Genomic DNA, 19,356 nt, shown 5'->3' on the forward strand with positions numbered 1-19,356 from the left:
TTATTACAAATTACCAATATTTGGATTACAATGAAAATAATATGATTAAATCGCGCGTTGTATTAAATCTCCGCTCAAATTAATAGTTTGCTTCCTTTTAAAAATATGAGATCATGCCCGATGCTATCAATTTTAATAGGGTATTTATTTCTCGTGGAATAAATTTCGTTTAAAATTTAATTTAATTTCGACGCGAAATCGTTTGATGTGGAGGATATAAAACCAATGCGCCAAATATGCTTAACAATTCTGGAAAATTCGTTTGAATTTTGGTGTGAAATATCAATAGAGAGTTTTTTCTCTGTATTCACTCGTTTTTATTTACCGATCACTGGAATACATTCTCCTCCATTCGCGGAAAAAACGTGAGTTGATTCTAAAAAATCCACCCTGAAATATTAAATAAATAAGCCCCATTTTATCAATAAAGCTTATCAAAGGAAGTAGAAAATTCTCGATAAATATTTCTTAAAAGCAAAATAAATTTAACCCGAAAAGAAATAACCGTCTACAAAGACTTACTCCGAAAGTATTTGGTGCAAAAAATTAAAAGATCTGTTCGCGGTACAAAAGTTAAGTGTTAGAAACCTCAGGTGTGCCGGAGCTGCGCGAATATTTTTGTAAACTTTCGTACCCTCGAGAATATTTCCTCTGCAGTGCACTTGAGGTTTTATATCCGAGTGCGAGGGTTCAAAATTGCGCGCACATGAACCGTACTTTGTCGACTGCGATAACAGTTTGCCACATATCATTTAGACTTAAACGCAATGGTACTGTTTGGCCTGGTTTAGTTACAAAATGGCAGCCAGCCAGGTAAATAGCTGTACAGATGTGAGTGCCAGCTACTGCTATTTGATACGGGCGTCGATTAATCACAGCACTTTTTGTTAAGAAAAATGATAATCTGCTTGTGATACTGCTGGTTTATGATACAGTTTTATGATATAGTAATTACCGTAAACTTTATTAAAACATGAAAAGCGGTATAAGCGTATTTATTACTAGCCTCCTAGCCAGGGTTATGACCAGGTAGAGTCAGTGTAAAAATAACCTTATTTACCCGGCATTATAGTAACTTTCTAAAGAGGAACCAATTATTTCTGAATTACCTCGATATGGTAATTTCCCCCTACAATGTCACAAACTCTCAAGCGTTACCTCTTTACAGTATTATGTGAACCTCGTATTTTCCATTTCAGTGGAAATATGAATAATTAACGAGCATATGCGATATTTAATTGATCAAGCTTATTATTTGACAAACAATTTACATGGATAAGGAATAATAGCCTGATATCAATTTCCCCACTATTCGACCTTAAAACTATTATTTTTTATAACTTTTGAACGAAATATTATTTAAACTGTTATTGCTACTTATTTATCTATTTATTTGGGTACATCGGCAGATCGTGCATACATCATTGCTTAGTAATTAATACAAAGTAATATTCGAATGCTTTAATGTTCATTTGATTCTGACCTTATGTTTGGCTTGTTACTATTATTTTACTAGTGCATTTTAATTTTCTGTGTTATTTTTATGGCAATTTTATTTGTACCCATTAGTTTAATTAGATCATTTTTTTCCTATTGTATTTTTTTTGTAACTTATTATTTTCTGCCTCTGGACAAATAATCCAGAGGAGGCACGAACACCCTGAGATGGCGGGTGCCTTTAAAAAAATAATATAATGCCTTCATCATTATGCACACAACATTTTTTAGAGACAAGCCTTTTCAAGACAAGAAGCAAAGATCTTAAAATTAACCAAAATTAAAACTTAGGAATTGCATGATTTTGTTGCAATAACATCTCCATCATACCAATAATCCACTCAAAACCAATTACAATTCAGCCAAACTTCAAAAACCGTTCATTAGTTCACAATTCATATCAAAGAACTTTTCACAATAGAACGCTCAAACACAATTAACGTGAGAAGTTTTAACTCAAATAGTCTAGACGTATTCGAGCCATAAGGGAATCCACATCAGCTGAGAGTGTAAGGCTGCTTGTGCACCAGGAATATATGCGAGGAAAAGGTGTCGTGCTAGAATGTCTAGCTGTGCTGTGAAAATTTGCGGGGTTTCACAAAAGCTGTGCAAGAAAAAGTGCGGTACGGTTATATTGCTATTGCCCAAAATTATAGAACTAACGGACATACCTCGCACAGATCTTTCGCAGTTATTCCTAGCTTTATCCCACACTTGTTTTGTATGCGCAAAAACTTAGCACCGCTGAGCTGTTTCCACCAGAACTATGCTGAGCGAGGCGAGGGAAATGTGCTATTGGTTCTTTAAAAACACATCCCTCGCTACACATCCTCGCACATATCTTGTGTAAAAGCACCCTAAGAGCACAGTGCATTCGCGGAAATCCAGACGTGAATGAAAATCGATTCCCTTAACCATGTTTACATTGGAACCTTCAATAGTGCGCTGTTCTGTTTACTATCAACTTTCTCGTATTTCCAATAATAGATTCAATTCAATTAAGGAATGCTCAATGGAATGCTATTTATATTTTACGTTCTGGCTTGTTTATTTGCGATTTAAGTGTACTTGACGTTGTTTACGAGATTAGGAAGAGAGGCTGAGTTGAGAAGTTTTTCTTTCTGTTATATTACTTTTTTAGGTTTACAATGTTTGATATTTTTTTGTATTTCTTTACAGTACGTATTGATAATTTAGTTAATATACAATTATACATATACATCGTCTTGAGAAAATTTGATAATATTTGTCTTGAGAATACGCAATAAATTGAATAGTTTCTTATAATTTACCAAATTCTCATTAAGTAGAATGCGAGATAATAAAATTGCATAAATGATGTAACTAAAGCACCACTATCTATAGAATTCAGAATTGTATCAATTTTGTACCGCTCTCAGTAAATACGTTTCTGTTATCCAATTCCCTAAAAAACAATATTGAATCGCAAAAGTTAAGCCCATTGAGAGCTTAATAAAGAACAAAGGAAAAGTGATCAAACTCCACACGCTTATCTGCGCTGAATATTTATCTCTAGAGGTAAAATACAGTTAGCAGCCGTTCTCTACAATACGCCTTGAGCAAAATAATTTCCAATTCTCGTATATTTTCACTGTTGTTTTTATGCCGTCGACGTTGGGAAACGACTTGTTGTTTTATGCGCAAAAAGAAGAATTTAACCGTAGTTTCAGAGGTATCGGAATTTTATTTGAAAATAAGTCTTTAATAACCTTACCTGTAATTGTAGGTTATTACCTATCTATTCTTGATTCTTTCGTATTTTATACATTATTAGCTTACCGCCCGTGACTTCGCCCGCTTTGTCTATAACCTAATAAATTATATACTACAAACTTCCTCTTGGATCACACTATATATTAAAAAACGCTTCAAATTCCGTTCCGTAGTTTTAAATAATTTGGAAAATCCAAAAGTGCACGCCTCATAATTTTTTTTTAATAAATCTTTATTAATTATTATTTTTGTTTATTTAATAACAATTAAACCACATCGAATCAGACCCTGAAAAATGAAAGGGTTCTATTCCTGAGCATACTCAAGCGTAAGAGAAAAAAAAAGACTCGATTAGTAAAGTATTTCGGTCGCTATCGTGTTAACAAGAAAAAGGATCCGCACATACAGACACACGGACGTCCAAGACAGAACTTTTTTAAACTGTTTTTTAACTAGTTTAAATAACAAAAATGACATCAAAAATATCATGAACGTTAAAAATAGTGTTTTTTCTTAATATGTGTGTGTATGTATTATCTTACAAGTGCAATGTATGATACATAAAGACATTTTAAGTTTGAAAAATCAGATGTTTTGCGCGAAGTAACAGTAGTACCCACCTCAACGCTTCGCTTATGAGGCGTGCAATATTTAAGCATTCAAAGGGGCATAGGGACAGAGAAAGCGATTTGTTTCATACTATGTAGTGATACATGACGTTAATTGTATTTTATTAAGGTATTCATTAAGAAAACTAAAATAGTTTTAACCTTCTGATAACTAATTTAAATAAAAATCCCATGAATATTTACATTTCGCGCCGACAAACTGTCGCCAAAGTTCCAAGTCTTGCGTTTTACCATTTCGTTACGGAACTCTGAAAATATGCGGGCGAAACTTTGGTTGTATATCACATACGCCTGCCAGCTTCAGCCAACCAGCAAGAACCTTCAATTTGGCTTTACGAACTCCAACTAGACATTTTAAACGTCCGTCTAAATTATGTGTAGACTACAAGCCCGCATAGGACAAAAATATGGGTCAAATGAACCACCAGGGGACATATCTAGAACGATAGCAGAGCAAAAAATAATAAGATTCATCACTATGCCGTCACTTGTAAGCTGTCCAACTGAGTGCAGATGAGAATTGAAAAGTACAGGTAGACTCGGTAAATTTTGGTCATATATTTTTGTACGGCATTCTTAACCATCGATAGATCCATTAAAAATAATAAGAAACCGCTCAGTGCCGTACAAAAATGTGGGTCCACCAAGTCGGAATTTTTATTTAATTTCCGAGAGTTACCGGGGGTAAATTTGGTCATTTGACCATGTACGGCATCTGTGTCATACTATTGCTATACTGCTTTTAATCCATTATTCCGCAACGCCGTACAAAAATCATGGGGACAAGGGGAAAAAATCGAGAGATGCAATCCCCTCTCTTTCCCCACTCCAGGGGGTCATTTGACTAAGTACGGCTTCGGTTCCAAAACATTATCTAGCACTCAAAAGTACTATTAAAAGCAATGCCGTCAAAAAATAATTGTTCTTTTAAATGTATACCAATAATCATCTTAATTTCATCGAATTCTTGATATAAAGAGCTGTAAGGTCATTTGACCCTGTACGGGAACTTTTTTTTTAACATGATATTGTAAAATTCAATTGTTGTATAGTATTGCCGTTCAAAAGAAACCGTTCTAAAAAAAGTTATAGAGAAATGCAAAACCAGAAATTTTGTTAAAGTTTAAACATCGTAGATTAATGAAATATAATAGTTTTCTACACTTTATCCGTTGTTTTAAATAGTATTAACATAGATAAATTAGGAAAAAACGATGCCGTACATTTTTGTGCAGACCACATCTTTTAGGCTGATGAAAGTGACGAAAGCTACAATTTTAAGAGTGCTTTATGGCCATTTGATACAGTACGGCATTAACATATTTTTACCCAACTACGGCAAAGCAAAAGGAGGGTTATGGTTGTTTACAGGTCATGTATGTATGTTCATCTATTCCCTCGTAACTTCTAAACTACTTATCAGAATTCGACAAATGACATATCATTAGAGGCGTCTGAATTGTTCACTGGATAACCAACGACCAGCTAGCTAAAGGCTATATGGGGTTTCACAAAATCTAATGTGGCGCCCTCTAGCGGACAAAACATACAGAGTAAAAAAATAAAGTTAAGATAAATATGCAGTGTTTGGTATCATTTGAAAGCGCTTTACTTGTACATTTTGAATATGTATATATTACTAGCATTTGCTTGTGACTTTACCTGTATTCATGGACTGATTGCATATAATTCACATCTTTTCGTTCATAGCTTTTTTATTAGTTCATCAATTTAACGGAGTCCATTCCACCTGACTCCGACTTTCCAAGGTGATAATTAACCACCTCGAGCTTCTTAATATTAATGTATATTTATATTTTATTATAAAAATATAAAGCAAATATTTCGTTATATGGATTTTTTTCTTTGAACCAACGAAAATGTACGGCACATGAAAAAATATTATCTATGCATAAAATACTTTAAAAATAAATTTATTTCGTGTTGTGTCAAATGACCCCCTGGAGTGGGGAAAGAGAGGGGATTACAACTCTCGATTTTTTCCCCTTGTCCCCATGATTTTTGTACGGCGTTACGGAATAATGGATTAAAAGCAGTATAGCAATAGTATGACACAGATGCCGTACATGGTCAAATGACCAAATTTACCCCCGGTAACTCTCGGAAATTAAATAAAAATTCCGACTTGGTGGACCACCATTTTTGTACGGCACTGAGCGGTTTCTTATTATTTTTAATGGATCTATCGATGGTTAAGAATGCCGTACAAAAATATATGACCAAAATTTACCGAGTCTACCTGTACTTTTCAATTCTCATCTGCACTCAGTTGGACAGCTTACAAGTGACGGCATAGTGATGAATCTTATTATTTTTTGCTCTGCTATCGTTCTAGATATGTCCCATGGTGGTTCATTTGACCCATATTTTTGTCCTATGCGGGCTTGTAGTCTAGTGCGCTTTCTACCCATTTTCAACAGATAGATGAATATTGTACGATGCATTCTTGATTTAGGCATAAATAACTTGTACTATGCATTTTTTATTTAAATGTATATTTGGCATTAATTTAATAAAATGAATTACAAATTACTTTCAATAACCTTTGAAGAATCAATTTATATATTAGATAATGATTTTGTTATAGGTATATACGCAGTATCAAAGCGGTAAGTCATTTTATATACTCTACCGTTAATTATCAAAATTTAAAATTATTTTAAAATTGTTTTGATAAAACAATAGTACAACTTTCATAATAACAATTTAACGGCACCATAAATTTATGAAAAAAGATACAACAAATTTCTTTTTACCGCGACCGTGAACAATCAAAAAATATTTGGTACCTTAAATAAAAATCAGCAAATTCATTTAGTTCGTTCGTTTTAAACCTCAGATTACCACTGTATTATGTATAGCTTTTTTGCACAATGAACCGTCCCAAAATAGAGCTTTTCAACTGCATAAAGCGTTAAAGAACCCTACAATCTGCTTTAGTATTTTAATAGCCTCAATTAAACTAAAAATACTTTTGTTACGTAAATATGAAATAATTGTGTCAACTAGGCATATAATAAACGACGTATTATTATTTTCTTTATTTACATACCATTACGGCTAATTTACGAGCTGACCCACTTCAACATAGGCGCGTTTGACTATCATTATATTATATTAACATTTGCACAGTAAGCAAAACATTCCAATTGCTTCTTTTTAAGAATAAACATTAGTACCGACATGAGATGATAAATTTACAATACATTTCGTTGTTTTAAAGGGCTTGAATAGATGATATAATTAGAGCAAAATATGTTTATAATTCTAGAACAGTATACACGTATTGCTACGGTTCTAATTAGGTATTACATTTATCAAAACAGTAATCCATATAAGTTACGTTCTAAAACAAGAAAGCTGTAAGCTAAAACTAACCTAAAAGCTAAATCCAATAACCAAAGCGTGTATAAAAACAAAAATGCAGAGGTGAAAAGCAAAACCACAAAAATCCTTTACCGATAGACGTGTTAAATGGATAATAGACGGTATTCGATAGTAGGAATTATTGTGAAAACCATACGAGTTTAGGTAATGGAGCGAATTTGATAGTTTCGGAATACCGTAGAATCCGCACGTAACTGTGGCACTGCGAAATAAATTCTGCTAAATTGATGGCTCTAACTGTCGGCTTATGAAATAGGAGTCTATTTTCTAGCTGTATCGTATCGTATATTTGGAGGTGCGGTATATTTGAATTAAAATGACAGTAAGCTGGAGCATTTTTAAGCTATTGCATATCTTCTATCGCGGGCCTTGAGCGCGGGGACCGACTCCAGAAATTCCGTAACGAAAAAAACCTCACGTTCCCCACTCCGACGGGCACGGAGGTGTGGCTTGAAGGCATAGCATGCAATAGTTTTACCGCGGCAGTCCCCGAGTGCCTAGTGCCATAGCATGCCTTCAAGTCAGACCTCCGCTCCGAGCCCGTGATCGGAGTGGGGAGCGTGAGGTTTGTTTGTTACGGAATTTCTTGAATCGGTCCCCGCGCTCAAGGCCCGCGAAAGAAGCTATGCAATAGCTTAACTATTAAAATTCTTTGATATTAAATATATTATATGCAACACCCGCATGGAACCGTAAACGAATATATCGTATTTTAAATGTTAAAGTTCGTCACCTTATAAGCTTACATTTAAATTATTAACTACTTCTCGTTCTAAAACGAACAACTTAGTGTAAAATATAATATTTAAAGCAATTTTAACATAGCGAGAACTAATTTCCTCTCTAGAACGTTCTAGAAATTCTCTCATATCACCCGTTCATAAATTGAGCTTTGAAACTGAGCGAGCCATTCGTTAAATCCCCAGAGCTATGAATAACGTTCGCCTTTTAACTTATATTACGTGTATGAGAATTGTATCAAATATTCTGTTTGTATGACTACTGGTTGTTATACTACTAGTTGAATCCGAGTTCGTTCATATGGTACCTACTAGTATAAAAAGCTGTAATATGTTAAAAAAAGTGTCAATTATTTATATTAGACTCTGACTTTCATACAGACTCTATCAGCCGTTTATGTATAAAGTTTGGAATTTATCTTATCTTGCATTGCACGTATATGTAATACTCCTTTAATTAAAGAGAATAAATAATGTTATTTTAAGTCTTGTTCTAAATAATTTTAAGTAGGTAGGTATTATTGTTTTAATATCTAAAATATTCATAAATGAATGAATGATATAATGATCGTTAATTAATGATTTTAAATACCAGATTTATTAAAAACACAGTACAGAATTTTATAATTTTAGGTCAGGAATTTAAAGATATAATATAACAATCGGTTAAGATTTACCTTAAATGTTCTCAAGTGATAAAAACATTGTTACGATTTAAATATGGGTAATATGAAGTAAAAATTACTGTTAATGGCTCAAATTGTTTATTTAAAAAAAACGGGTTGCACTCCGGGAGTGCCGGCAGAAGTGAAAACTTGATTATTAACGTTGAGCATGTTTGATATTTTGGAATGGTACCCGTCTTACGCTTTTTCGATCAGGTCACGTGTCCTGACGCGAGTTAAGGAATACTCATTACAGAAAAAGTTTTCACTTCAAAAATATTTTGTCTGTTACAAATTGCTTAAAACAGTTAAGTACATCACTATTGAAATCACACAATTTTTTAAATCTTTACTTAAAACAATGTGCCATCTTATAAATTGATTAACAATGACAATAAGAACAACAAATAATCAAACATAATTACCCTCCATTTTCATCTAATCCATTAATGGAGCACTCACTGTAAAACAATCATGCCGCTAATGAGAAATAAATAAACAACAACTTTAAACAACCACAGCAAGTCTCTAGAGAACTACCCTCACATCAAACAAGCTTAACAATCAACTAATGCAGCTTAACTGCATAGGGTTGTCAAAGCCGCAAACATTAAAAACTATATTTTTTCAATTGATAATTTTGTTGATAATTTTCTTCGCGCCGCAACGCATCACAATTGATTTTCAATTTAAATATATTTTGAAACAAAGTTCGAATTCTATTTATTCATTTTCTATCTATCTATTATGCATAACATTCTCTGTTAATTTACAGCAATTATTTTATACATTTGTTTTAGATCTTCTTATTTTTGCATTTCATGCACTTTTCTACATCAATTCCATAATAATGTATACAAATCACTACGATTATTATCAGTTCAGAATAACTAATATTCATGAACTTTGACATTTAAGCACGATGTAGAAACTGAGACAACCCTAATAGTTATATGTGATGAGTAAAGATGTGGATTTATTCTGAATACATATGTCTCTCAAAATTGTATGTTGATGAATAGAGGAATTTTAACATGTTTCAGCGGAAAGAAATTTCACATTCATAAAATTATAATCTTATGTAAGGGAAAATACTCTGGTTTTCTTTTCATATTAATATGCTTAATCACTTCAAACATAATATATAATTGTTAAAATTACCTACAACGAATATGCGGTTTGCTCATTTCTTGCGTGTTTTCATTTAAAATTTAGGGTGACTGTTTTGATTTATTTTACCCACTTGTCTAACCGCTTATAATAATTATTTTTGAATAATAATATGTTTTATGAAATTCTATAATCAAATCTACTATTTAATATACAAGTAGGTACATACATTACTATTACTAAGATGGGATTTGTATTTTATTTCTCATTCCTTCTGTTGATCACGAACTCCATAAAGTCAAATTTTTTCCATGAATGAATCATGATTCAATTTAACATTATCTCTGATTTTTGATTCTGTGGTTTTACCGAAGTTGGACATGATTTGCCAATAAGAGTTATACTTAGTGTAATTTGTAGTTACTGTCTAAGCTCGCAATAATTACCTACGCTTATTACATAATTTATCACCCGAAAAATTTGTAATTTTTAGGGTTCCGTACCTCAAAAGGAAAAAACGGACCCTTATAGGATCACTTTGTTGTCCGTCTGTCCGTCCGTCCGTCTGTCAAGACCCTTTTTCTCAGGAACGCGTGGAGGTATGAAGCTGAAATTTATATCAATTACTCAGGTCTACTGTCCCTTGAAGCTGTGAAAAAATCAAACTTCTAAGCCAACGCAATCAAAAGATACAGCCGCTTATGCCGCAAATTTTCGACACTTGCAAGGGAATCAAAACCTACAGGGTGCTTCCCGTGAACTCAGAATCTTGGAAAAATTACGAAAACCGTAAATTTTTAGTTACATCACATAATATATTTTTTTTAATAATTTTAAACTTACTACCCATTTCCTCATAAACGCGTAGAGGTATTAAATTGAAATTCATACCAAATACTCAGGTCTATAATACCTTTAAGCTGTAACAAAATCAAACTTCTATGTCAACGCAATCAAAAGAAACAGCAATTTAAGCTGCATATTTTGAAACTCACAAGTACTCGCAAGGGAATCAAAACCTAAAGGGTACTTCCAGTCGACCTAGAATCTTGAAATTTGGCATGAAGCAACGTTTTATAGCACACATAAAGGAAAATTTCCGAAAACCTTAAATTTTTAGTTACATTACAAAATATATATATTTATTTTTTAATAAATAATATAAACTTATTACTTTTTTCCTCATGAACGCGTAGAGCTATCAAGTTGAAATTCATATCAAATACTTAGATCTAATTGCCTTGAACCCGTGAAAAAAAATTGCAGGTTTGTACGGAACCCTCGGTGCGCGAGTCCGACTCGCACTTGGCCGGTTTTGTTTACGATGTGTAAGATGATGTTTATCAGTTCTATCCACTTTATGTGATGGATTAAAGACTTTCTTAATTTTGTTGATAAAAGTTTTTACGGAATAAAATTAGTAGTTGTAGCAAATATATATATCGCCTGAAAACCGTAATTACTTCGGGCCAATTCAAATCAGCTAACTGTGCATGCGATTTTATATACTACCTATATGTAAAAGTTGAACTAAATGAAGTTTTAATGACTTTGCGTGTTCCAAACAAAGTTAGACGATTATATGGACATTTAAAGCTCAGACGTGCCAATATTATACTCTACTAGCTTTCCGCCCGCGTCTCCGCCCGCGTTTTCAAAGAAAAACCCGCATAGTTCCCGTTCCCGTGTGATTTCCGGGATAAAGCTATCCTATGTATTAATCCAAGTTACGTTCTATATGTGTGCTAAATTTAAATGTATTCGGTTCAGTAGCATTTGCGTAAAAGAGTAACAAACAAACATACACATTACACATATACATACATCCATCCTCATAGACTTTCGCATTTTTTATATTAGTAGGATAGGATAGGATTCACAATGCATCTACATGAACAATTGGATCGCGTTGCCCGTGTTTGCCTTTGATCAGTATTAATGTTATTCAGACAGCAATATTTCAAAGAACCATAGAAATCTAAATAACAAGACACTAGAAGTCGTAAGCGTGCGTGACCTTGTCGCCACTCAGGTGATTTGCACATCACCAGTGCATTCGTCACTGTTCAGTTGCTCTGGAGACGTATGAGTGTATACATGGTGTGTTTCAGCAATTCCCATTGCGGAAATTCTTCCACAAGTTGTAATTATACTTATAAAGGAATAATATTTCATCGGAAAATATTTTTTTTAGAAATAATGCCGTTTTTCCCTAAAATTATAGAATATTTACAAGTATTACGAGTGTCACCATAGTAATCGAAATAACAATGAATGACACAGTCGACCATTCTTATTATCACGTTTGTTCGTATTGGAGCAAAAAGTCTCATATACTTAGGGATGTTATTCTAAAATTAACCGTAAATTCGTGCGTTAGGATACATATTCAAAAGCTTAATTCAATAGATAAGTTAGTTTTCACTAAAATCAAGCTGTCCAATAAAAGGCATAGTTTACTTGTGTGTACTGTTTAGCTATCGGTTTAAATGTGTTGATTTTGGCGACAGCGGTTTTCATACGAATTATGACATTAAAGCACTTCTATGTGTCTTGTTATTTAGATTTCTATGCAAAGAACCGACGTTCAATATACATTCAACGAATATTGTAAATAAAATTCGAGTTCGCTGTTTTATGCTGCGAAAAATGGGGAATAATTTCAAAAATATTCGCCAAAAAGAACATTCTTTTGCCGTGCAAAATTCCAATTTTGACTACAAGTTGTTGACATAACAAGCCAATCAAAACAGCGATAAACGTCGAATACTATTTTCCAGTGTTATTTGAAGGAACTCAAAATAACATAATTTTGCTCCACATTTTATATATTGTTTCTGCAATTCTCATATTCGAAGAATTCCTTTATTGTCCGTGAACATTAAGGTCTTCATTGCACTTCAAAATTCTAGACGCCTGGATGCCAGGCATTCTATCTAAATTAATCGTTTGAAGCCGTGGATTTCAGCTCTTTAGTTTGTTAGAGTAAATTGGAATTGCTTAGTGTTGAATGTTATTTAATAGTGGTGTATTAATTTGGTAGTTCGAGGTATTATAGTCGAGCCAATTTAATAGGCAACATTTGACTTCTATCAATTTTATCTTCGAAGAGAGGTAACCTGCTTAAAACATCGATTAAAGTGAATTAATCGATACGGACTTGAAACATTTGTCAATCGAACTTGAAACACATGTCAATTTTAAAATTCATCAGGCGAATCCCTGTCCCAGTAATGAACTTATTTTAGTAAATTATTTAAATCAAAAATTGTTTACTATGTTTAGAATGGTTTATCAGTAAAATTAAATCTTAAAGTTACTTGTATGGGTCATTATTATTATAAATATGTAATCGTAATTGAAAAAAGATAAGCAAATGTGCAGTTCTAACAAAATGAAATATCATGTTATTCTATGTCGTCGTTACTAGGTTACGTTGTTGAATTTTGTTGAACTGTCAAATGTTGCCTATTAAAATGGCTCAACTATAGATGCACAGGTACATTTTGTTCCGAATGGACAATTTAAGACTTTATGGGCCGAATTGAAATATTGTTTATTTTGTCATTTTTTCAACCTTCCATGAATATTGATAACGCTACAATAATGTTAGAATTAAGGATGTATTCTTCAAACATTTCCACAATTATTATAGATTTACTTCGCTTTCGCTTTCGCTTCGGCTTTTTGCTTCATAGGTTCTTCTAAGAAACTAATATTTTTCCTTGCTAAAATAACACGTTTCTCGTTAACGTCAGTCAAACAGAATATTCTATACATGCTTTGCCTTCAAAAGTCTATCGCGTGTATATATCCTCGAAAATCTGTCTGTGGCTATTTTAGACTGGAGTCTTTTTACCTTAAAATGGCTTTTTGGTTGAACCTTGGAGGTTTTTGCAGTCACATTTCTAGATGTTTCGGTTGTGTGACTTTAGAAGATCTAGCTACAAACGACATGTTGATAACATTTTAAATTATTTGAAATTCTTGAACTGTAACTACACTGAACTAAATACATGAAAATTTATAAGCTATCGGTATTCATAGCAATTTTGACATGAATTATTATAAATAGGATTACGATGAAAGCAAATTTCTGATAAATTATAAATGGAAGAGTAATTAAACCAAATGATCTTAATTGAGAGTTAATTATTTATTCATAAATGCAATTCACTGAAAACAAATAAAATATAATACAAGTTTGATCAGAATATTTATATAAAACAGTATAATCAAATAAATTAATACAACCATTTTTTATTAAAGTAATTAATCCTTGATAAAATATTATGAGCTTTTGTTTACGAATGATTGGGGCTTTATATTCGATATTGGATTAATTACTGTAGAATTTTATGCTTCATTTTGTATATTTGACAGTAATAAATTAAATAAATATAGTCGTAAAATGTGTCATATTTTAGGAAGACATATTAGGGCCGGCGCCCACTGCCGGCACGGCGTGGCATGGCAGGGCAGAGGATTTTATTACTAATGAAGTTATTTTGAATCTTATTTCAATCAGTTTAGAATTCAAGTTACTTTATTTCGATGCCACGATGCCGCGACGTATCGCAGGATGCTGCAGCATGACGCGGCACGCCGCAGGATGCGGCGGCATGACGTGTCTTGCTTTGGGGTCGAGGAATTATGATTGCTAGCTAGTTGAAATAAGGTTGAAACTTATGCAGCATTAGTGGGGCTTTTAGCAGGCATGCCGCGGGATGCCATTGCACGCCGCGGGATGCTCTGCCGTGCCATGCCGTGCCGTGCCGGCAGTGGGCGCCGGCCCTTAGCGTGTTAAATTATAAACCATGATATTTTACTCATTTCATTTTGCAAAGTTTAAAATAAGTTCTTACGCATGACTAATTTTTGTATATAATAGTTAATGATTTTAATACTAAGTAAATTATTGTATGTATAATATGCATTCCTACGTTCTAGTCCACTATACGTTCCATTTTGTGTCGTATTATATTAATAGTTAGGTGCTATTTAGAGTGCCACTAAATATTCTCATAGGCCGTTTCCATGTCAAGGTTTCCAGAATAAACTATCCGCTGAAATCAAGCAAATTCGCGTCAAGACGTTATCGCCTAGTGGTATCTATTTTTAACAGGCTTTCAACTTCAATTGTGAAGACATTTCTATTTGATTTCACACTGAAAATGTAGTTTGAGTTTTGGTTTCTTGGTGTTGATTTTCAGGTGTTGTTATTAATGCAGCTGGTTTAAATATTCGATAATAAGAGTAAATGGTGCAGTAGATACTTTTAAATGTGGAGTCTTAAAAACTTTCGCTATCACTCTCCAAGTGACATGATAAGCCCTTAACACTAACAAGAACAGATTCTGTTCGAAGAGACACTCTTATTTTCTTCTCCTTTATATTACCAATTTATAATATATTCTATAAATTAAACATATAACTTCTTACATAAACATTTGGCAAAGCACATAAATCCACTGGTTTTAGGGGATTTTGCTTTTATTGAGTACTAGCATGGACAAATATTATATTCTAGATACTTATTGGGTCCATGGTACCTACTAGCTAGCTAATATTATATAGCCTATAGCACTCAGGGATTCAATATTATATGTCCAACTATGAAAGAATTATGAAAACAGTCTGTCCATCAGTGTAAAACGAAAACTCTAAAGCTTTGTATTATTTTTTTATGTTAACCTAGGTTAGTTACCAACCTTCGCGTAACATGATGGAATACCTTATAAAAAGTAACATATTTCGTGTAATACATTAAGGCCCATTATATTTTTCGATAATTCGCGAATTGTAAATAAAATATGATAGCTTAAGTATTAATTTATGTTATAAATATAATTCCGTGTTAGGAATCGACGGTTACAAACTCTTCAAAATATCTCTACTAGAGGTCCACCCCGGCTTCGCCCATGATACATATTTCGCAATAAAAGGTAGCCTATGTCCTTTCTCGGGTATCAAAATATCTCCATACCAAATTTCATGCAAATTGGTTCCTTAGTTTAGGCGTGATTGAGTAACAGACAGACAGAGTTACTTTCGCTTTTATAATATTAGTATGGATTCGTATAAACAGTAATAATCTTTCATATTATGGCAACAAAAGAGAAGACTAAGATGTGAAAATATCTCTCTCACTTTTACGTATTAAATCGTAACATACTTTTATTTCGTTTGTTCTGGTTTTTTGAATATATTTCTTCATGTAGTTAATAATTATAGCAAAAGTATTAAATTAATAATAATGAGCTCCCGCGTCCCTCTCTCGAGTATGGGGTAGATGCATTATGCATCTGTTTTTCTGATCAATTTTCTTAACGGGCAGGTACCTAAGTGATAAGCTAAGATAAGCTTCTGTGTCCTGCCAAGTATCAAACCCAACACCCCGCTTTTCTGTACTCACGCGATAAACACCTGTCCATTGCAATTTAATTTCATTAATAGTACCAACTACTTAATTAATAAAATATCTAGTGCTAGTTCAAAATCGTAGTTCCGAGTTTCGATTAAGAATTCATAGTGACAACTACAATTTGACGAACATAGAAGCCGTTAGTACTATTAAGTATTCGGTACCGTTGGGGAATCTGTTGAGTCCATACTAATATTATAAATGCGAAAGTAACTCTGTCTGTCTGTCTGTTACTCAATCATGCCTTAACTACTGAACCAATTTGCATGAAATTTGATATAGAGATATTTTGATACCCGAGAAAGGACATATGCTACTTTTTACAGCCGCGATACACGCGACATGCGCTACACAGACCAAAAAGTTTGAGACGATGTAATAAAAGTTTCACTTTAACAACTTTCATTCAATATATGTTAAGATAATGAGCTCTACTAGAAAACGCTTCGTAAAATATATTATGAAGCGTTTAAAACTGCGTTTAAAGCGCAGATTAAAACTGACATAAAAATTACGACATCTTCCCGGAAAAACCTCTTAAATACTTTATTGCGAAAGTCTCATTAGTTTACATGATACCAGTCTTGTATAACTAGGTCAATTAACATTCAGTCGAGATTTTTAAATAATTTTATTAAAACCCTGCCTTAATATGAAATTATTTACTCGCCGTGGAATGAAAAGATACGATGCATTTTTTAATTACTCATCCTACTCGGTATTATGTGCTTGCTACGGGCAAATAAATTATAGTTCATTTTTAATATTTACCTTTCATAATATTCAGTATATCTGTTATATTTTTGTTAGTTACTCAAAAACACTTTGTACCTTTGTCTAATGTTAAAGTGATGTAGTCGGTGTTAAATTAAGTTCTATACAATTTTCAGATTAACAATCATAACTTGTATAATTGGACAAATGGGATGCATATTCATTTTGATTAAAATCAAAAAACGTATTTATGAAAATCAAATATCATGTATTTATACAATAATATTTTCAGTTTAAGAGCATTGCTCGTACTGGTATTGATCCGAGGTTTTTCAGCCATAAAGCAATATTGGATCAAATATGTATTGATTGGATTGGATTGATATGTATTTATAAAGCATATCGATTATGGTATTTAATAATAATTATATGAGCTTTACTTTTTATCGAATTTTCAAATCGGACCAGGGGCCTTAGACAAAGTAACAATTACAAAACGATAACGAAGTTAGAAATCGCAAAAATGTATGGGATTGACATTAGATAGACCACGTGATCTAACGCGGCGTATGTCAATCCCATACATTTTTGCGATTTCTAACTTCGTTATCGTTTTGTAATTGTTACTTTGTCTACAGGCCCAGGTGTTCTTGAGATTAGCGCGTTCAAACAAACAAACAAACTCTTCAACTTTAGAATATTAGTATAGATTATAGTCATTTTGAAAGAATAATTTTTAATCAGAGTCAGTAAAAAACCATTGCCAAATATAACAGACTCCGAATAAACGTTCAAAACGTATAAGTTAAAACTTTTTTCAATAAAATAACTCATAATAATATTACTTTTAAATCGAACAAAGTCAGTGAACTTTTCACTTCAGAAACCGTCGGGAAATCTGTAGAGTTTCAAATAAAGGTGTCAATGAAATAACTTCGACTATTGTGTAAAACATTTGACTCCAATACACTTATAAATAGCAATCGAATGTATTTCTAGACTGTTTATTTATAGTGCCCGTAAGATTTGTAGATTGTACGCTGAAATACAAATACTACGGTTGTAGATTGTGATTGATTTTACTACCCACATTTTAACTTAACTGTCCGGTTTGATCTGTTTATTTGTGAAGTTTAATTTTAGTAAAGAGACGTAGTTTTAAGGCAGATTGTACTTGAAACATTGCAGTTCATAGATAAACAGTATACTTATAGTTTTTCAAATAAGCTTACTAACGAATAACCATTGTTATTAATTACGACAGCAACCTTTATGTTTCCATATACGTAAATGAGTTCTGCTACAAAACAATTTTTTGATGTAAAAAAACTGCCAGATAATATCACTATCGAAAAGTTTAAGATGTCTCTACTAATTATTTCAATTTAGACTATCGTAATATTTAATGGAAATAAAGTCAGTGACCATTTTTTATCTTTTCTTGTAGGTATTATATTTTTATCATTACGATAACCGTCACGACTATGTATTTGATCTTAAATATATATGAATGCACAATATTTTATACTTATAAAACAAACTCTGTTTATATAGAAAATATCTCTACAAACATTTGCATGTACCGCATCATCGACTTTAAAAAAGCCAGTAAATTAAAGTTCCAATAACAGTGAGTTTAAAATAGATAGCCAATTTGCATTCTCAATTGTATGGAGCTTTATTTGACGTTTTCACTCATACAACATACATAACAATACCATTTACTAACCACCCAACGACTACCCACTCTAACAAGGTTGAAGGTCAGCACACAAAACATGAATATTGAATACAAAGCAACCGCATATTGTCGATCAAACTGAAAGCATAAACACAATATGTGTATCTATACCAGTATTCTACAGCTGAATAGTTTGAACGCACTTTTCTCAGATTAAGGTACTATACAGGGTTACTTGTAAAACACCAGCAACCTCGCAGGACAAGATAGCTAACATCATAAGTAACAACATTTGTTCTACGACTTTTGGCATAACGCAGTACATTATTTTTAAATGATTTTTTAAAAGTTTTTATTGTACTCTCCTAACATTTGTAAGCCTATGTTCTATTCATTATCGAAAGGACGACGCGACGCCTCCTTTCCCCTCTCGTTCGCTTCTTGTTTACGTAATTTTTGGGATGCGCGTAGAGTTTATAATATTCAAACGGAAAATTAAATGAATATTTTATATGGGGGCCCAACTAGTGAAGCAATGTATAAATGACTAGTTTTCAGTCCGCGACTTTGCGTAGGCAGAGGAAAACCCGCATATAGATCTCGTTTTAGTGTGATTTCCGGGATAAAAACTAGTCTGTCCTATTTTAAATTATATTCATCTAAATGTTTGGTGGTTTAGGCACGTGAAGAATAGACAGGCCCTTTTTCAACGTGTTTTCGTAGCAATGTTGTATGGACGTGTTATTAATCGATT

The 19,356-nt window shown here is 32.9% G+C and overlaps 1 protein-coding gene across 3 annotated transcripts in view; it reads right to left on the bottom strand.

The window, feature by feature from the left end:
* LOC149910980 (gamma-aminobutyric acid receptor subunit beta-like) overlaps positions 1-19,356 on the bottom strand; it is a 55,483-nt gene that overhangs the window by 26,461 nt on the left and 9,666 nt on the right. For 2 of the 3 annotated variants that reach the window (XM_090101677.1, XM_090101670.1), the window contains exon 2: positions 18,802-18,804. The exons of the other annotated variant lie outside the window; for it this stretch is intronic. In XM_090101677.1, coding sequence (XP_089957803.1) covers positions 18,802-18,804 — 3 coding nt within the window. The remainder of the gene's footprint in view (positions 1-18,801; positions 18,805-19,356) is intronic. 3 annotated transcript variants of the gene reach the window in all.

Source organism: Colias eurytheme, chromosome 1 (assembly GCF_061535395.1).
Source record: "Colias eurytheme isolate Ceu_HAF_F1 chromosome 1, ilColEury1 Martin Lab GWU primary, whole genome shotgun sequence".
Lineage (NCBI taxonomy): Eukaryota > Metazoa > Arthropoda > Insecta > Lepidoptera > Pieridae > Colias > Colias eurytheme.